Source organism: Acomys russatus, chromosome 15 (assembly GCF_903995435.1).
Source record: "Acomys russatus chromosome 15, mAcoRus1.1, whole genome shotgun sequence".
Classification (NCBI taxonomy): Eukaryota; Metazoa; Chordata; class Mammalia; order Rodentia; family Muridae; genus Acomys; species Acomys russatus.
In genome coordinates this window covers 59664545-59686304 of record NC_067151.1, presented here as the reverse complement: position 1 = coordinate 59686304, position 21760 = coordinate 59664545, and the positions used below count along the sequence as shown (strand labels likewise).

Genomic DNA, 21760 nt, shown 5'->3' with positions numbered 1-21760 from the left:
CCTCTCACCCCCTCTCAGTTTTTTTTTTTTTTTCCAAGACAGGATTTTTCTGTGTTAGCCTTGAGTGTCCTGGACTCACTCTGTAGACCAGGCTGGCCTTGAACTCACAGCGATCCTCCTGTCTCTGCCTCCCTGAGTGCCGGGATTAAAGGTGTGCGCCACCATGCCCTACTTCTTCCCTCTTTTTATCCTTCCCTCCCTCCCTCCCCCTTCCTTCCTTGTTTTTTTGAGACAGTGTTTCTCTGTATAGTCCTGGCTCTCCTGGAACTTGATCTGCAAACCAGGCTGGCCTCAAACTCAGAGATCTGTCTGTCTCTGTCTCCTGAGTGTGAGGATTAAAGGTAGTGCCACTACCACCGGGCCAATTTTCAAGAAAATAAGTAAAAATAAGAAAGTATTCACTTAACATTTTAAATTATTTAATAAACTTAAGACATTATAAATGGTTTAAATTTAGATATAAAATAGTGAAACACTATCTACATCAAGAAAAAGTCAAATGCATGTTTTCATTCGAGAGCAGCAGGCTTGTAGAACTCACTGCTACCAACCTTAAAACCAGACTTATTTCAGGTACAAATTACAGTTAATAAAGTAAATTTTCCTGCTGCAATTAAGGCAGATCAAACATTTTCAACCTTGTAAATTGACACTAGAACATTTCATTTACAAAATCAGATTATATCAGTAAGGTATATGCTAAAAAGAATATTTTAAAATAAAGGTATTAAAAGACCAAATTAAATATGAAACGCATAACAATTTTTATATTATTTTCAAGTGAAGATGTTTAGTGGTAAATAGTCACATCACATCTTGCAGGGCAGAATGTAAAAGATGGGCAGCTGGCTGCACTCTCATTGATAGAGTTCATCGTATGCTTTAACCACTGAAGAAGCCTGGCAAGTCACATCAGTGCTATGTTTTGACCACAGCCTGAATAGTGACTTCCTCTTGAGCCTCTCTCTAAGTGCAGAGAGCTCTGGAACTGCTGACGTGATGTGACTGTGTTATTCAAGGCTTATGTCTGTTTTGGAATCCAGCAACTCTGTGGGGTTGTACTACCAACTAGGTAAATGAGGTCCATGGAACCCAGGAGACCCAGGTGTCCTGGTGCACTGGGAGCCTCGCAAAGAACAACTGTTTGTTGGGTAGCTTACTTAACTTCCAACTAGTTCGGGGACCATGTAAAAAAAAATTAGCTGTGAAAGTGGGATGCATTCATTACAGATATAGAATTTTCCAAGATTTCCATGTTATTTCTCCTTAAGCAACTGCTCTGTTTCTCCAATATCAGTGTGAGGAAAAGAGATACTTAGTTGTTGTGGGTTTTTTTTTCTTTTAAAAATTCCTACTGTTTAATTTTTTTCCCCTAAGCAATCAAAATGATGAGGCTTTCACAGTGTTTACCTAGTCTCTACTAGATGCCAAGCGTTGGGCTTTCTTGAGTGTCTACATGGTGAGGGTGCATGGTTCCCACAATGGGGTCTTCATTGCCAATGGGGAAGACAGACATTGAAATAAAGTCAACAAACCCACAATGATGAAGAGCACCAAGTATTCTACAAAAAGAAAAATCTAAAAACAATGAACGGAGGAAAGATCCAAAAGGGAGGGAGACATAAGTGTTACAGCAAAGGAGCTCCCTATTTTAATCTGGCTTAGTTTTATTCTCTACAGTTGACTCTGCAGGCCCGACCTGGGAAAACACTGTCTCTGCAGGTTTGCTTTCCCTGCTCTGGCAGCCTAACTGGCAATCTCTGCTGCTGCTGTGATTCAGAGGGCTTGCTCCTCTGAAATAAATCACAGTATAAATACCTGCTGCTCTTTTTGGTAAATTATTTTCTGATAATCTCATAAGTGTTCCTCAGCCTTTGTTTTTCTGTTTCCTTTAATACCAGCCTACCTCTCCACACACTACTATCTACTATTACCACAAACACTAGAATATCCCTTTTTTGACAGAACAAATTTTCTAGTTAATGTTTTATTTGACAGCTGTGCTACATATAAAAAAAAAAAAATCCCAGCACAGGACTCTGCACGACTGCATCTAAATGTGGCCTGAAAATAATTCCGACTGCTGGGGGAAGGTTTTATTGTTGCCTCTGTGGCTCTGCTTGTGCCCTGAAAACATGATTTATGTTTCAAGAATTTCCTGTTACAACCCCAGTATCCCCCTCCCCAATCTAATAAGAGTAGGATTTTTTTTTTTGGCTTGTGTGCTAAAATATAATTGAATTCAACACTTGTGATGGCTTTGCCATTATATATGAACTGATCATACAGTTTTCCCCTTCTCCACCAAACTTAAGGAAAAAACTAGCTGATATTATCTATTGTCATAAAAACACAAATTCCTATTTTCCTAGTTGAAATTACTTTTAAATAAAACTAGCAACTGATTATGTGTACAAGACATTAAGAAAGTATAAGAAATATCATTTGATATTTCTTTTTCTGCACTTTTATAGAAAATATAAATTTTTATTTTATAAAGTCAGTTCAATGATATTAAGTTTAAAATAATAATACTTGTTATGAAATGTTTTACATACACAGAGACATGTATTTTTTAAAACAGGGTACTGCAAGGTTTTTGTTGTGAGGGAATGGAATACTATCAACTTTATGTCTAATGGAACATGGCAGGTCCACAGGAACTTAGGGCTACAAATTACAGTGGTTTCCAAATTAACGGAGGACGATGACACCTATGTGAGTCAACATGTAACAAAAACGAACACTACATATAAAGTCAGAAGGGCCAGGCCCGAGCCCCAGTTCTGTCACCATTAGCTACTTAAATTTCAATATGTCATTTAACTCTCTAAGTCGCAGTTCTATTATCTGAAATATGGGACAAGGACATCTGTCCACCCCACAAGGTATTTGTGAAGCTGAAACAATAATATGTATGCTGAAGAATTTTGTTAGTTCTAAAAAAAGAATGGACACAGGAATTCTGTCAATTATTAGCACTGCATGGAAGTCAAGCTAGATTCACTTTACATATACATTTGGTATTTAATGTCTTTACAATAAAAAAAATAATCGGGAATGTCAATGAATTCAAAAGCTTCCACATGTCACAATGGGAGACTGATATGTAATTTATGACTCCACCCATATGCTGGCAAAGGCCATCCCTGGCAGTGTTGCCAGAGTGTGGGAAGAAGGTGACAGCTAGCAGGTGACATGCCATGACCAGGGCATTGGGGATCATGGAGCTGTTCTGCACCCAGAAGGCATGTTAGGTGGTAACTTAATCCTATGCACTGTCAAAACTTTTAAAACTGTAAGCCCAAAGGACAGATGAACTTACTGTGAGAACTTTAAGGGTACCTTTGAAAATATAAGAGCAACAGGCAGTCTAAAAGACTGCAAGAGACATCTATGAGGGGATGTACCTAGAAGTCTGTGAGGGCAGAAGTGTATCAAATAATGCTAAGATTCTTTCTGCCATAACGAAAAGGATACATTTGAACGAGATTACCAAAACCAGAAGACTTTATACAATAAAGAAGAGCAGTTTTAGAAAACATCAGTTCGCTCTTCAGTTTTACATAATGTTGGTGGAATTTTCACTTTAAAACAACCCACCTCACAGACTGACTACCTAGAGAACGCTCAGCTGCTCAGAAAGGTTCGGGTGGCCATGTTTGCTTTCATGAATCTACATCAACGTGAACTATAGAAAATGAAAGTCAGTTTCCTTAAGCAAATAAATAAAAAATAGAATAATTTCTACAAATATTTTTAGGGCATATTCTGTAAATATTTCTGCTGAACAGAGTGACCTCGCTTTGTTCTCTCAGCTGTAAAGCACACACACACTGAAGTCCAAGAAGAACCATCACTGTTCAGTGCACCTGCTTACTAAGACAGAAGCAAGGGCGTGCATTTCATAAGGATTATTAGCAAGCCTGAAAGAGGACTTTCTATAAAGTACTTAATTAGAAATTTCAATGAAATAGAATTTCCCACTCCCACAGCATTTAGTTTCGATACGTGCATTTCCTTCTTTCATCTGAAATGTCTTCTTACAGGGACTGGGCATCCAACGGTGGAAGAGAGTGTGCTCAGCAGTACCAAGAGTCAAAGCAAACCAACTAAACAATCCATGCCACAGTTCTATTGATTAGTTATAGTGAAATAATATCTAATTAATACCTAACTTTATTCAACTACATATTGTCTATAAATTTATCTTCTTTTTTGACAGATTCTAAAATGTTTTAAAGACATGCTATTAAATGTATCAATAGTTAGAATTTCTGACATGCAAAAGTTCCATGGATTCTATCTGCAGTAATAACACTGAGCTGACTTGGTTTGTCTCTTGGGTGTGTAAATGCATGTGCAGACGCAAACTTCGTATTTTACAAGAGCACCTGCCACATATGAAGTCAGCAGTCAGCTGCTCTTCATGGAGGTGCATTTCTCAGGAAGATTCCGTGCAGAATTGAAAAAGACAAGACTTCACGCATCTTTCCAGTATGGAAAAGAAAGCCTTTTGAATAAAATAATTAAAAATAATTTTTAAGTATACTGCTGTGTTTGTGCACTTGCCTTAAAACTTTTGGTTCACATCTGTGTATAATATTTACATCTATGGCTTTGCCTGCAGAATAGAATTATTTATTCTGTGAAGAGGTGTTTGGAAGACAAAACTATTGAAGTACTGCCTCTTAAAACCATGTTGAAGCTAACTCAGTAACAGATGATCTAGCCCACTGTTTTCTGAAAGGGAAGAAGCATCCTCTTCATTTTTGGGAGTAAGATAAGAAAACATTCTTTTATTAAGTCATAATCCTGGGCTTACTGATGAAAAAAGTGAAAATTACCTGTGTCTGTGGAGTACACACGGAAACTCTTATCCCAGAAGCCGCAGACGAGAAGATAGCGGTTGTCAGAAGTGATGACGAAGCATTGGGAATGGACTTGAATGCTCTGGTCCAGAAGGTCAGTGACCTGCCTCCTGTGCGTCCCTGTGCCGCAGGCTGTGAGGGCATAGGAGGAGGAGGAGGAAGAGGAGGAGGAGGAGGAGGAAGAAGAAAAAGAAAAACTATTAAACACACATGGGTAAAGAAATCCTACAGTGCTGCCATGCTGGAGTTGGAAGTAAGGGAGGAAGCAGCAGGAGCCAGAAGACCACTCGACCTTTAAGTACAGTATGTGAAAAGACAGATGGTAAACAGTGTGAGCTGTTACATTCAAGTAAAAACTTTTTGCTTAGAGGGGAAAAATAGAATACTACCATTAAAAATGCATACAAACCACAAAACGTGCTTTCTAGCTCTTGGGCAGGACAAGTGGATTACAGCCTCTAGATCTTGTTGCAGTTTGGGTTGTTTCTGACAATCTCATTATGTCTATTGTCATGAGGATGGATTCAGGTTGTGGCAATCTATTACTTTAACATTATGTCACAAGGAAAAGATATTAAGATTTAAATGTCATATATTTGAAATACTGTAGCATCTTGTACTGCTTTGGCCTTTACGGGTCTTAGTTTGACTAGAAGGGAACTCCCGTTTCCCCTGTTTACAGCTGCATGCACATGTAAGCAAAGGCAAGAATGAGGGTTTATTAAAGGTCCTGTAAGTAAAGACGTCAAAGCACAGCACACTGCCACGTTCTTTATGTCTTGACTTAAGCGAAAGGATGAGACAGCCTGGCAGTGTGCACTAAATGCTAGAGTTCCTGAGATGGGACTGCCTGTAGGCTTAGGTCAGGCACATAGTGAGAACACACAGTGGGAAGAGCATGGACCTGCCATTGTCAGAAGAGCAATTCCAGCTGATGCTTGCTTGTTTTTTCCTGCCCACCCACCCTCCGTCCGTCCCTTCTCCCTTCCTCCCTTCCTTCCCTCCTCCTCCTCTTCCTCCTCCTCCTTCTTCAGTGTTATGAGGCCCATCAAACAGAACCTTTGTTTTTTAGTCATTGTCAATTACAAATAAGAATTTTTACACACACCACAAAAGCAGTTTGAGTGCTCCAGAAAACAGAATGGAATAGTCAAAGCAAATTCCTGCATCTAGTTATTAAGTTCTTTTCAGTTTTTTTGAGGGAAGAAATTATACATTATTGATAAAAATTCAAAGTTACCTATTTTCTAGTCATTATACATGATATCAAAATATTAGGGGAGTTTAATATAAGGTCTCCCAAACCAACCAACCAACCAACCAACCAAGAAAGCAAAGCATTTAAATTACTCTCAGGGCTGCTGAGAACCACTGATGCCTGAGCTGTCCTGAACATAAACAGAACACACCCACATGAATGTTTACATATAGAATCCTACTAATGTCTGTTAACACAACTTACCCACTTAAAATCAGAAGGTAACTGAACGTGCTTTGGAAGGCTAATGGGGTAGGAAGTAGCAGCGATAGCAAAATAGGAAGAATTCCAGTTGGGGACCAGTTTTCCTTCCCCCACACACAAGAAGTCGCTGGCAGATGAGGGGAGGTTTTACAGATATGACAGCACATCACCCACAGAGAAAATACCCCCACTGCAGTGAAACTGTGAGATACATATACTCCAAGAAACCCAGGACAACAATGTGGGTGGCACTTCCTACACCAATTACTGCCACGCCTGGCTGTATGCAGAACCTTTAAAACTGTCCCTTCTTGCCAGTATTTATATGACTTTTGATCCTGGACCATTACTTCTCACTGTTTGGGGGAAGGCTGGACATGCACATAATTTTGAATTGAGGGATCACAGCACCCATGAGCAAAGGCTGATGTTCCTTCAGCATCCAAATGAACTGGTTTTTTTTTGTTTTGTTTTTTTGTCTTGGATTTTGGTTTTTGAGAAAAGATGTCACACTCTGCTTAGGACTGCCTTGAACTGGGGGTCCTGCTGCCTCTCTCTCCCAAGTGCTGGAACTATAGGTGTGTCCCACTACAGGCAGCAGATGAACTGCTTTCTAAGTGAATTCTTAATTGAAGTTTGACACTGGAAACTTCCTCATCCAGCCATCTGCCTATCCATCCACCTATCTGTCAGTCCGTTTGTTCGTCCCTTGTCTGTCTATCCTATCCTTTTTATAAGAGCCTTTATATTATTCCACTGTTTTTGTTAGTAAACTTATTTTGTGATCCAATGCTACAATATTTTCATTCAATAAAATTGGTATATTTGATTAGATAAGCAGCACTGAAACTGGGGCATGACTGCCTTTGGGAGTCTAGGACTCCCCCTGGGATACAGGCACAGATGGTTTTATGGGAACCAATTTCTAGTTCCTCAACTTTCCTATATTCTCTTGTCTGAAACTGATTTGCCTGACAATTCTCCTGTGAGTTTTCCTTTCTTATTTCTTCTTTTGCTTTACATAAAGCCATGTCATATGCCCTTCCAGGCATAATCTTAGTATGGTTCTTTATCCCTGGGGATTAAAATCTCCTGGGAGCCCAGAACAGGAACAATGAAAATATTGATGGTACTAAAAAGTGAGCGGTTAGGTGTCATCATTTTGTAGGTCAGATGGCTTCAAGAAACTGGACTGAGGATCTAATCATACTACCAGTTAGCAAATCATTAAAAATAAGTTTCAACAGTACTGTTAAAATGAAAAGTTAGGCCATACAAGTAATTCTTAATATGTTATACATGGATTTTGCTACATATTAGAGTTCAAAGACCTGTATGGCATTATTAGAACAAAGCAGCTCTCTTTCCCATCCATCTCCTTTCTTATGTAGCACTCCTCAGCTACACAACCGAACTAACAGGAATAGACCTGTTGAACAAGTCTTAGCCAAGTAAAAACTAACCCGTGTTCACTAACACATGAGCTATTACAAGGGAAAACACCCATCTAGTTGACAGAAGACTTATTTCCGGTAAGCGCTTGGTTTTATATTTCATAAATACTGTTGAAGTTTATTAGAGGGCTAGGATGCACTTCAGTGGTGGAGCGCGTGCTGACCTTCAGTGCCACACTAAAAGCCTGTAGAGTTAATTACAAGCATAAGTAAGTAAGGAGTGGTGGGTGGCAGCACACGCCTGGGGGCCTAGCACTCTGGAGGCTGAAGTAGGAGGGGCGTGACTTCAAGGCCAGTCTGGGCTACAGAATGAGGCTTTAACACAGAAAACAAAACAAGGAAAAATTGTAAAGAGTATTCATGTAATTGATTTAAGATTTTAATTTTAATTTTGGTGTGTGATGTTTTTACTTATTTCCAAATTTTTAATGAAGTAAAGAAAATCTGAGCCTGAGTGCCTAGAAAAATTTAAGTTTATAGACATGTTTAAATTTCCATACACATGTTTATGGCTGAAAAGTATAATATAGTAATCAAGTTTTAAAAGTTAAGGTAAAACTACATGGAAAAAATAGGTTATAAATCCAAGGTGAAGAAAGGCTTTGGCAAAACTCCCAACTGTTGAGGGTTTTCATATGTATTTTAAAAATAAAAAATGTTGAATATCAATTCTTTTTTTTTTGAAATTCTACTAGATATATTACAAATGTTTTCTACTCTGCTAGAAAAAATATTTTTGTTTTTCGAGACAGGGTTTCTGTGTAGCCTTGGCTATCCTTGCTTTGTAGACCAGGCTGGCTTTGAACTCATAGTGATCTGTCTGCCTCTGCTAAGTGCTGGGAATAAAGGCTTGCACTTTAAATACCCAGCTTCTGCTAGAAATCTTAACTATTTGGACTCATGACAAAAACTTTTGTATTAATTTTAATATTGGTGAGAAGGAGGCTGGGTTCTCTTCACTTGGTAGAGCCCTTGCCTAGTACGTACGAAGCCCTGGGATGGGTCCTCACTGGCTACATCATAGCTAGGACACCTTAGCATTTAGAAAGCAGAAGCAGGAGGATCAGAAGTCCAGCGTCATCCTAGGTCACATCCTGAACTTGAAGGCCAGCCTGGGCTACATAACACAGTTACGTTAGTGGGAGGAGGGGCTAGTTGGTGGCTAATGATCTGGAAGCTCCCATGGTAAGCCATTTCCTGTAGGCTGAATCTGACCCATGGCATCTTTAAATATGAAGCTTTATGGGAAAGCAATCTCACTCATTTATTCATATATTGCTCATGGTGGCTGCTGTACTGTGATGAAAGAGTTAAATAACTATGTTTGAAACCTTAAGACTCACAAAGCCTGAAATATTTAGTATTTGGCCTTTTACCAAGACATTTTGCCCACACTGGCTGAATTCGCTTAATTATATTACAGAATATTCATTGCCATGTTTTAAAGCAAACAGTAACCTATAATTCAGAAAGTGTTTTACATGTCTTAGCAAATGGGCTTTATTTTCTTGATTTTAAAACTATAAAGTGAAGATTTAGCTTTTTTACTTTTAACGAGTAGCAAATAGATCTTCTTAAAGCAAAACAAAATTAAGGAACCAAAATGAAATTCAGAATAGTATTTACTGGGGAAATGATTAATGAATTGGTTTTGAATTTAAGGTTTTTGTCCATGCTGTAGTAGGAAACCTTTTAGTGAATGACAGCCATTTAGTGTTCTGCTGTGGCAAAGGCTTCAGTGGAAAAAAAAAAAAAAGGCATAACATAAAACAGGGAACACAACAGATTTTTAAAATAATAAATCTGCTCATTCATATGCAAAATGTATATGTAAAATGGTAACATTCTAACAAATTTATTTGTTCAGGGTAAATTTGCCCAAATTATAGACCAAATATTCATGCTGCTTATTTACGCCCATGGCAAGGCAATTAAGTGTTTGCTTTTTTTTTTTTTTTTTTTTTAATTCTAAAAGTTATCAAGGTTTAATCTAGATGGTGACACCATATTTAAAATCCCAATGGCTAAGCATGACAAATGCTAAGTAGAGATTTCAGCTAACTAGCTCAACACCGGAACAGAGATGAACAATTCTAAGTCATCTGCTGCAGGTGCTCTCCTTGTTCCCAGTGGCTCTTTCTAGTCTCCTCCCTATTTTTTATTTTTTATTTTTTTACTCTCCCTCAACAAATTTAACCTCCAATGGCAATTTATTGGCTCTAGGACTCTAGGAAAATGAATACAAATATCTTAACACTACCATTGGCTGAGTAATATATTTCAACTTTGAAACTGCTCTGCAATTGCACATTAATCCCCTCTGACTGAACAGAGGGCCCAGGAAGAAAGGATTGATCTCCTTTAATGATGAGACCCTGGCATTACAGTTTTATTTTTCACAACACAGTGCTGCTAAGAATCCCACTGTTATTATGAAAATTTCCCTAGCAAAGAAGCTCCATCACATTACATTTGCGCCAATTCATCATAACGCACCTCGCTCCTGCTCATCAACAAGTCTGAGTGATGAAAAGATCCAATATTATCCTGACAGTACTTCATGCGCATTCTCAATCACACATTATTACAGCATCCATATTAATTTTCAGTGACACGCGTCCTAGGCCTGTTCAAATTAGGCAAACCAACGAGGGGGAGTTGATGAAATACCAGCATAGCCACAGCTCATTGCTTTCCAATTTGCATGCAAATGGTTTATCAGGAAAATTCCATTCCCAGCAACCAGCAAGTGAAAAACAACTGTAATCTACACTTCAGGGCCACCATACAGAGCTTAATGAATCGCAAAGAGAGAAAGAAGTGACAGACCTATGAGAGGATCGATTTCCACTGGCAGCTGGTATGGCTGGTCTTGTACAGCACCTTGGTGAGCTGGAATTCACAAAAGAAAAAAAAAAAGCATTATTTTTTCATATACTTAACCACAAAACTATACAAGTCAACATTATGTAGAATCATTTCCAGCCTCCAAATCTCTCATGCAATTTTGTGAAATTTAAGGGATAAAAATCCAGGTGCTTTTATGGCTGACTTATTAAACATTTATTTTAGATTAGTGCTGTTCTGAACATGTGCCATTGCAGTGGCTCCAGTCCTCGGCCATAAGATACGGCAGATGCTTGACTGGCAGCCTCTGATGCTGCAACAAAACAAAATTAAGTGGTAAAGCGTGCTGAAAACAAAATGTGACAACCATCTGCTGACTGTAGCAAATACTATTTTTTTTTGTTACTTCTTAAAAAGGCAGTTTTGAATATTGCAGCACAAAGGATCCACAAAAATGTCAGTTTATGATGAAGAAAGGGAAAGCTTTAAGTCAGGGAACATTTAGTGTTTCATCCATCACTAAAAATCAATCAATTGAAAGTTTGAATAAAAATAAAGAAAGGTATCCGCAGATAAATGTTTTCGTTAAATGCATCTGACTGAAATATTTTCTTAAAGATTGGAGTGTGGGTTTTTATAAAGTTTTATTAATATTTAATATTTCCATGGTTTCGGTTTAAAAATACCCTGAGAAGCAAATGAGTTAGAAAAATCAATCCATACTAAGAATAGTTTGTTCCATTCTCAAAATGGTTTTATAGATGCAGGCCTGGTTACTTTGTAATTGAAAAGAGGTTTTGTAAGCTATTTCTCTGCAAGAGATAGGAAAGACTTCAGGTAGAGAGGAAAAATGCTGCCAGCTTGCTCTGCATCTGAATCTGATGGCTTTGTAAACCCCAAAGATCAAGTGTTGTGCAGGTGGCCTTTCCAGATCCATGGTTGTGATCACTGAATTTTAGGCCCTTTCTCAATTCTTTTCCTCCAGTGACCCCCTTCATCCCGGCCGGCCAGGGTCTGCCTTCAGATGCTGACCCCCTTCATCCCGGCCGGCCAGGGTCTGCCTTCAGATGCTGAGTATTGACAGCAGTGCTTGGATGATCCCCGGCTCTGCTCAGCACTAGCAGCTATCAGGAAGCTTTCTGACTGCTGCTGATGGTTGAAAAGAAGATGCAGTACATTTTACGAGTTCACTGGATTTCTTTGAAACTTATTAGGGTATATTTTCTCTAGTTATTAAACGTCACATTTTGAAGGATGCTTTGCAGGCTTTTAATATTGATAAAATCTGAGTGAGACCAATACTGGCAGTAAAAAAATATATAGGTGAGTGGGTAAGAAACTGAAGGAGCTGAAAGCTCTCTATCTCACCCTGTGACTCACTAGCTTTGCTGCTAAAGAAATTACAGAGGCTCACAGACAATGTTTGGGAACATACACTCATCCTCTGGCCTACCCAGCAGAGCCACTGACTTCCAGCCGGATCAGGCACTCAGAGTGGCTCTCTGCTGAGACCTAAGACCATAAAAACATTGAAGCCAATTGTTGGAGAAAGGAGCTTAAAGAGTTCGGGCAGCATCCAGCCCTAGTTTTGCCACAATGTGCAAATCTTACAGCCTCTATGCTTCAGCTTCCTGCCCTAAAATATAGGTTAGATGGCATAAGTTGGATTTGTCATTACCTGCCTTTTGATTTACAGAGAGAGAACAACTGAATATGGCTCAACCTACACACTTCCGTTGTTGAGGGACTGAGTCAGTATACCCCACAAGATGATCCAGAGGCTCTTCAACGGCCTTCTAATGAGGGGAGAGAATAACATTTTTTGCCTTGTTTTGTTTTGAGTACTTGGGATTGAACTTTGAATATGTTCGACTACTTAACAGACAGAAAGTATTCATTTTGTAAGTCAGGACAGAAATATTACTTGAAGAAGAAACAAAAATCAAAAAGGAAAAACAAAGATGACCTAATGAACAGACTATGGAAACCCTAGGTCCTCAGAAAATAGAATCTAAAAATTTAAGAAAAACTGGTGTAATCTGAATTTGATATTCACCAAGAAGAACTGCTAGGGACTTGTGTTTTAAATCAAGACATACTGACATTTAGAGGGATTATGTGATGGGATGAAAAATCAGGGTCCCCTGAGCAGATCTGAAAAGAGGCACAGGTATAACGGAATTATGCCGAGAATTTTTAGATAGAAGTGCAGCTTAGATCTGGGTATCATATTCTAAAAAGGCAGTTTCCTGTGGAGAACGCTCATGTCATTATTCTCTGTATTGCCATGTCACACTGTGAAGGTGATATATATGTGAAGGGTGGATACAAACACTGCTGCTGAAGTAGATATGGGGCAATGACAGAGCACAGGGGTCAGTGACAGGCAAAGCCCACAGAAGCGTGCCAGCCCGAGGCTCTAACCTTAAATAGGTGTGCTTGCACTAGCAAAGGAAGGATATACAGGAACGGGACTCTAGGGGTAGAACCAGGCATTAACTTAATTTGTGTACTTACTGAAAAAGTAGATTTGGGAAAGAAACTTGCCTACCAAGTATTAGGAGAAGCAAGCTAGTTAGAGACATGGTTGGTTCAAAAGGGAAACGTCAAGAGCTTAGTCCTCAAGGCTTAGTATTCTTGCAACTAAGTGTTCTCAGTTCTTTAATGTAGCCTGGGCTTTGCGACAGTTGAAAGGTCCATCTCTCCAGCACAATGCTGTCACTCATTTGAAACTGAGTCCTCAGAGCTGTTACAAATAGTTACCTAGTACAAGAATCACTTGTGGCTGTCTTGGCATTGCACACGTTGGGACATTGTAAAGCCCCTATGCGGCTACACAGAGAAGAGGGAAATCCTCTACTGCATCCACTAACATGTCCCTCTTCTCATGAGCAGGAATTAGAGAGATGAGCAATTAACATTTCTTAAAATGTTCACCCCCCAAAATTAGCATGTCTCTTGAAGAAACAGGAACAAAAAGATCTAATAGTAGAAGCAATAAGGAGCTGTTTCAATCTTCCTTTTTTCACTTTTCAGAAATCTGTTCTCTAATCAAATACTGGCATTTCTATACACAGTGTATCATTTCCATTGGCCATGAAAATGGCTATGTTTAATCAATTTTGATGCCAATTACAGGTTCTTTTTGAAAGTTCCCTTATTGAGTTTAGTCAATATACCACATTTTTGTTTGAATGTCTTTTTGCTTCTTCATTCCAAAATCTCTTACATTTGATTTGGACAAGGCCACCAAGGTTCAAGTGCTTTACACAACCTTTATAGATTCAATGACGAGCAGAATACCAAGCCATTTCTACCTGTATTATTAGCTTTTTTTTTTTTTTTGAAAGCCAATTATCTTTAAGACTTAAACAAAATTTCTAAACTTCTTAACAGTATTTTAAAAATTATGGTGAACTGGGAGACATGGCTCAGTAGTTAAGGTCACTGGCTGCTCTTACAGAGGACCCAGGTTCTGTTCCCAGTATCCACATGACAGCTCATAGCTATCTGTAACTCCAGTCCCAGGGGATCTGTCACCATTTTTTGGCCTCCAAAGACACTGATGCACATGATGTAAAGGCATACATGCAGGTAAAACACACACCCACAAAATACCTTAAAGGGTGTAAAAAAAATTATAGTAGAAGAGGGGCACGCCTGTAATCCCAGCACTCAGGAGGCAGAGGTAGGCAGGTCTCTGTGAGCTGAAGGCCAGCCTGGTCTACAAAGCAAGTCCAGGGCAGCCAAGGTTACATAGAGAAACCCTGTCTTGAAAAACCAGAAAAGAAAAGAAAAGAACAGGAAAGGAAGGAAGGAAGGAAGAAAGTAAGAAAGAAAGAAAGAAAATAGTGGGAAAAAGAATTCAGGTCCTAATATTCCTGCTCCAAAAACAGCAATAATTAATTCCTTGAGTTATAGTAAGAACACTTGAATTCCAGCTGCCACTGCCCAGCCACGGTGATGGGGGATGATGCAGTCTCAGCGTCTTTACTGGTAAAGACTCGAGATGGGGAGAAAAATGCTGATGCCTCTTCCAACTTGGATGGAGATTTTAGTGGTTACTGTATCTATAAACTCTTAATACAAACTTGGAAGGTCTTAGACTCTAATAGTTATTTCAATTGGATATAGATATTTAGCATTCAGTGGAAGAAGGCAGTACTACAAGCCCACAGTATTTATACTGTGCCATTTATATCCTCCACAAAAATTTCACCATGCCAAGCATAAGTTTAGGGGCAGAGATTTAACTAGTGGAACATGATTTGCTGTGTAAGACCTTAAGGCCAATCAGAGCTGCAAAAGAGCAAGAAAAAAGAGTATCTGCCAGACGTGGTGGCGCATGCCTCTAATCCTAGCACTCGGGAGGCAGAGGCCGGTGGATTGCTGTGAGTTCAAGCCCAGCCTAGTCTACAAAGTTAGTCCAGGATAGCTAAGGCTACACAGAGAAACCCTGTCTCGAAAAACAAAAACAAAAACAAACCAACAACAACAACAAAAGTCTGGCAGATACTAGGTGAAACAAAGGTTTTCATCAGGTGTAATCCAAATGAATGCTCTGGGAAGTGGGGTACCTGAGTACCACTTACAGACATAACACATCGCACCACTATACTAAATATTACATTAAAAAAGTATTTATTGCCAAGGATTAAACACAAACCATCAGAGGCTAAAATAGTCTAACATTAACACTATATGCCGCAGGTTGGATGTCTTTAAGCATTTTTAAACCATTCAGCATTTTGACTGAGACTAATGTGTAAAAGTTCAAATATTTCCTACTCACCAGGAAGGCTGTGCCACTTGTTCACAGCAAAGAGCCTGTTAGCAGTGACAGTGATGACGGCAGGCATTGCCAAACCTGGCTGGGTGTTGGCTGCAACGTGGGTGACAGGAGAATTTGAAGGGAACTTTAGGACCATGATGACATCTTGCTGGGCCTGGTCTGTGAACATCAATGGACTCTGCAGGAGGAGATACTGTTGAGTGGACAGACAAGACCCAAGTAAACAAGAAGACACAGGAAGAGAGAGGACGCGGGAGAAGAAGAGGAAGATCATGTTAAAACAGGCCACAAGTCGAAGTGTGGTGTTCAGACAGTTTTGCACAACTGTGCTCATGATTAGCTTGCTTTGCCCATGGCACATGGCACTAGCATCCCCGCCTCCAGCACTCAGGATTGAACCTTGGGCCTCCAACATACTAGACGAGTGCTCTACCACTGAGCTACATTCCCAGCTCGTGTGTAAATGTTTGGTAACTGAGGTAGGATGCATTAACCAAAGCGATGCAAAAGTCTACAAACTTCATTGACTCCCTTTCCTTGCCCACTGTCCTGCAACCCTGAAAGATGGTGTGCTTTAGATTCAAATATAGGGGGCGGTATTAATTTACTCCAGTTGTGTCACCCAGTGATATGCTCATCTTAATACACAAAGGAAAAGAAAAAGAACGAGAATAGGCAAACGGCATAAAGGCAAGCTTTAGGTAATTTCCAAAGATAATAAAAGTAAAATTGCATAAAGTTACATAAAGATTTTGACAACTAAGACACGATTAAAACAGATATATTTTTTAAAAATAAGGAAGCATGTATTTATTATTATGGTAGAGAATTTATGCACGCAATATATAAACTTAATTATAAAGTTGTTTCAAAGCAATGTAAATGTACTTATAAAAACAATATATTTATATAGTCCATCAAGGCATAAACAGGGATAAGAAGAAATACCTCGATGCTCCTTTTTTATAAACTACAAAGAAGTCTTTAAAGCTCAGGACATTTTTGACCTGTCCTTAGGAAGTCAGAAATTAATTGAAAATATTATGCAAAAACTCTTATAATAATAACCAGCAACAAAATAAATCTTGAAGATTATTAAATATTTGGATCATTCCTGCAACCCATATGTCATAACCTAAGACACCCAGAACTCTACTCTAATTTATTGGCTTTATTTGTCCTTTGTGTTCCTCTGCTATCACACAGTAATTGCACTGTGCATTTTCAGCAATTCTCTCCTACCATGTCTATTTTCTAATAGCTGATTAGTATCATTCAGAATTGAAGCAGTTTGATGAAATGCTTCTGGCTGCTTTCCTTCCATCATATTTCAAAACACCAGGTATATGTAAATGTGGAGGCACATATATTTAACACATTTATTCAGAACTGCTAATAAAAGATTAAATACATTTGCATTTTTATTATCAGTCCTTTTAAAAAAGTTATTAAGAGTACTTAGAAAAACATATTGCACTAAGATTTCCTATTTGCACTCTTTGCATAAAGGTGTAAATAAAGGCAACTAATAAGCTACCCAGACACCCTTCTGAGCAAGTGGCTAAAAGCCAATCAATATTATGAGTTAATCCTCCCTGGATGCTCATTCAATTAAAGGTGTCAGTAATGCCTCATCTGATGTGGCCTCAATTAAATCCAACTATCTGATGGTGTGAAAACACAGGGGGATACGGCAGCAGCAGCAGGAGCAGACACATAGGCAGCCTTCGTGTGCCTGCTAATTACTACACCTGGTGTATATTATGGCTCCTGCACTTATCGCAGCACGAGGTGGCTTTAATTTCTACTACATTCATATGAGTGTATGGTGGGGTGCAGTTAGTTGGGAACTCATCTGAATGTTACTAAAAACAATCAATAAAAAGTGGGCTCTTAATTCTAAAGACCCCTGATATCAGTATTTTTATACAAAGATCTATTTATATGGGTCTTATGAAATTAGATTTAGAAGATGAGAAACAAGAAAAATGATAATGTTCTAGAAGCAAGCTCTTTAAAAATCCAGTGGAAAGGAAATGTAAACTATTTCTGCATCCCAAGCCTTATTTTTCAACTATATAGTTCAAAAATAAAATTTGCTAAAGTCAATTTATTAACTCAGAGAAAATCAGAGTACAACGTAATCATAAAATCTCCATGGAAGGAAGTTCCACCATTTTTCTGATATTAGCAACTCATACTGTAAATATTATCAGGCTTAAAATGAGTAATTTTAATGCTTATAGCCTTAAAAAGCAGAGAAAACAACAACAACCACCACCACCAAGTGTAGGAAGAACATTGTGTTTACATAGTGACTCTTAGGGCCAACTCTTGGCCACATGGCGAGGACAAGCCACTTTCCACAGCAAGCAACAGACAGAACTTGTACAACTGTCGGACTGCTGCCTTAGAACCAAGTATCCCTCCAGTCAGCCCCTCAGAGGAAACTCTGGGAAGGGGAGCATGCTCTGCCCTGCTGGGCTAGGCTATGCCAGTGGCAGCAGCTGTAGATAAGCTGAGAACTGGTAGAACAAACTCTTATTAACCCTGGGAGCTTCTGCCAGCCAGTCTGAGAAAAAAGTAGGAAACAGCTAACCAAGCCTTTTTTTTTTTTTTTAAATTTATTCATATTACATCTCGATTGTTAGCCCTTCTCCTGTTTCCTCCCATTCTTCCCTCCCTCCCACTTCTCCCCTCCCCTATGTCTGTGATTGAGGGAGACCTCCTGCCCCTATATATGCTCTTAGAATATCAAGTCTCTTCTTGGTAACTTGCTATCCTTCCTCTGAGTGCCACCAGGTCTCCCCATCCAGGGGACATGGTCAGAAAAGGGGCACCAGAGTTCATGTGAGAGTCAGATCTCACTCTCCACTCAACGGTGGAGAATATCCTGTTCTTCGGCTAGGTCTTGGTAGGGGTTCGAAGCTTACTGCCTATATTCTCCTTGGCTGGTGCCTTAGTTTGAGGAGGACCCCGGGATCCAGATCTGCCTGTCATAAAGTTCTTCTTGTAGGTTTCCAGGACCCTGTGGGTCCTACTATTTCCCCATTCTTCCATGCTACTCTCGCCTAAAGTCTCAATAGGATGTCCTCTCCAGCTAACCAAGTCTTATCCAGGCTCCCCAGGTTAATAGTATGCTGGCTGAAAAGTGTGGTTTCTTTTTGACATTCCTTTCTTTGCTACCGATGTATGTATCAGATTAAAAATAGAATCTGTTTAGGTCTGAAAAGCAGTTCAAATATTGAGTTCAGACGATAAAAATAATAATGGCTTTCTACCCTGCAGATCTGCCTCGAGGAGCCAATAATCTCTTGCCACGAGGAAGAAACGGTACATGGGCCCAGGAGCCATGGCTGTGCAGTGACCCTGGAGCAGGTCAGTGGAGCAGTGGAAGGGCTTCTGTCAGCCATCACCCAGCAGCCTGAGCTCCATCCACAAGCTATTACCAAGATGAATTCATATGCCCAAGCATAAATCACTCTTCCTATGCTTATGGCATTATCTTTCTTTGTTCGTGTGAAATGTTCATTCTTCGCGTTTCCTTCTGTCACCCTTGATGCTCATTTAAGTCTGACCTCACTGGTTTAAAAACACTAGAGAAATGGTGAAACAAATAATTTAAAAATGTTTGCAGCTTATTATGGCCAATTCACATTATTATTGGGGGGGGGGGAGAAAGACCCCTGGACGAATTAAAAAGGGCAATAACAGAAAAAAAAAAAAAAAAAAGAAAAGAAAAAAGAAAAAGATATAAAAAAAGGGAGAAAGAGAAAAGATCAGAGGCTAGCCAGCAGGGCACCACCTCTGTCTCAGGCCCTCTTGGCTACTCATCTTTCCTTCCTACCATCTGTCATAATGCTGACAGCTCTATACCACTGCATGGAATTTGGGTTTATCACAAGTTGTTCAAAAGATTAACACATATAGACTTTATATTCCCTCTATTCTACACCTAGAATAGTAATGAACAAACTGTTTCATGAGGCACAATGCAAAAAAGAAACCAAACAAACAAACAAAAAAAACTTATAATCAGTTTACAGAGTATTTTCATCATGTGAATCTGCTGCTTTGTCACCTGCCCCTGTGCCCAGACACACACATTGAAGGCAGAACAGTCCTCTTCTAGGCTGGCTTTGACAGGTTTGGACAATGCAGTTTGGCATATAGGATGTGAATATTCAAAGCAGGGATCAAGGAGCCTCACCAGCTCTGTCTTTGGACACTCTTCTACCATGGGGGTGACCCATTATTAAGGACAAAAGAGATGAAAGTCCACACAGAAGGAGGAGCCTACCCATCTCAGGCCACTCCCAGTGTAACTTAGCAAGCCATATGAGAAGAGTGTGAGAGTGCTGGTCAAACCTTAGAATCACAAGAAACCATCAAGCCAGGTTTGTGTGTGCCAAACAGCCATCCATCCCATTCTCCCCAGGCCTGACCTCCACTAAGGATAATTTAAAAATTTAAAAATTCTAAAACTAGAAAATACAGTGGGATGTTAAGAAACAAAACAAATCAAGAAACTCACAGGATCAAATTAGAAAAAAAAAAAAGTCAGTTTTATACGTGGAGTCCTTTATTCTACAGTGAAGAGACATGACAATTGTGGCCCAAGCAAGCAAAACCCCGTGAATCCATGAAATACAAGCGCTGCAGCTAAGTTTAATTTTCTCAACACTCCCGGGAGAGTGTGATAGATAGTGAGTGTTCGCTGGGTGTGAGCAGGCTGCCACTGTGTGAGGAGAGGAGGACCAGGCAGAGAACCTCACGCATGGTGGAAGACTGGTGTGGAAAAGCAAGAGTGAGCTGAAGAGGAGGCCGAGAAGAGTGTGGAAACAGTACTCACCGCTTGCATGGCAGAGCCTCGGGGAGGGTGGGGTTCTATGAGCAGTTGAGAAGGCGTCTGTCCAAAACTTCGGATTTGAGCTTCAACAGCCTAAAAGGGGCACAGACAAGTCTGAGGGTTAAGAGGAGCTAATTACAGGCAGGAGAATAACTGCTACCCCAAATGTTATACTTCACACTTGCTGCTGGTTTCGTGTTGAAAATCAACCCATGTTTGAGGCCTAGGCACTGGCTGGGGCACTGAGGATGAGGTCACCCTGCAGTACTGTGCAAGGTTTTACAGAATTGAAAATCCTTCTCATCTTGCTCAGTGACACAGAGCGGAAGGAAGGCACTACAATGAGAAAGCGTCCTTTTTCCTTCATTACTGTCTTCTTGCTTTTCATTTTCTGTTTGTATCACCTGGACCGATGAGAAGCTGCTCTTTTACGGGGAGCATGAAAAACGGTTGCTGCTTTGATTCTAGACTCCATTTCATTCTGGGATGTAGAAAGGAGGGTGAAAAAACCAAATCCAGTACAATACCTATGAGCATGGCCTGACACTGCATTACGTTTGCCACAGGAAGATCATTATTGCTGACAGCCTCTTTGAACCTCGGGGGCTGAACAACAAAGTAAAAGTCATATGCTGTGTCCCAGCATGAGATAGTGCAGCCAGGACCAGCTAAGCAGAACAGCATGTGTGTGTGCCCTTTTGGGAAGGTATGTGCATGTGCGCGTGTGAGTAAACATGTGTGTGTGTGTGTGTGTGTGTGTGTGTGTGTGGTGTGCACATTTGTGTTGAAAAACATATCCTATAATATTCTTATTGTCCATGCGGCACAGATGACCACTCCCCAGGCCCATAGGAGAAGACGCCTGCTCAGAGCTATAGTTATCTAGTGACTTTGTTTACCTGTTATTCTGTCTCCTCTCATGAAAAATAAGTACACAGTACCCATGAGAGAGGCTCTGTGAATCTGCCCTGATGTCTAACCCGAGTGAATGAATAAATGCTGAAGGACTTGTGACAAGAAAAGAAGCCAGAATATACAGGACCCTTGGACAGCAGCAAAGTATCCATTCTTAACTCTAAACCTGAAAGACAGAGAAATCCTTTAAATGTTGTCATTGTCGTCCCTAAGAGAGTAGGTCTCCAATTTTTGTATGCTCTATAGAACCATTAAGCTGTAAAACACCTAATAGATCATAAACAAGGAAATATAACCACTGTCCAATACTAATCTGAAACTTTAATTTGCTGAGGAGAGCTCTAATAGTCTTTAGAAGGAGCCTGTAGAAACAACGAAAGCACTTAAGTGATCAGGAAATGTAATATATATATATGCATACATATTATATATATTTTCCCTCCCCCACTGGGGCCATTTCTCCCTCCCCCTTCTTTTTTTCCTTCCAACAGGGTCTCACTAAACTGTCTAGGCTGGCCTTGAACTCATGACTCTTCTGCTTTAACCTTTCAGTGCTAGCATCATGGGTAA

General features: G+C 39.8%; 1 protein-coding gene across 1 annotated transcript in view; it reads right to left on the bottom strand.

The window, feature by feature from the left end:
* The window catches only part of Lrba (LPS responsive beige-like anchor protein), a 540702-nt gene that overhangs the window by 28419 nt on the left and 490523 nt on the right, over positions 1–21760 (bottom strand). The window contains exons 49-52 of the mRNA XM_051157393.1: positions 20279–20368; positions 15427–15604; positions 10617–10679; positions 4848–5003 (exon numbers count right to left, since the gene is read on the bottom strand). Coding sequence (XP_051013350.1) covers positions 4848–5003; positions 10617–10679; positions 15427–15604; positions 20279–20368 — 487 coding nt within the window. The remainder of the gene's footprint in view (positions 1–4847; positions 5004–10616; positions 10680–15426; positions 15605–20278; positions 20369–21760) is intronic.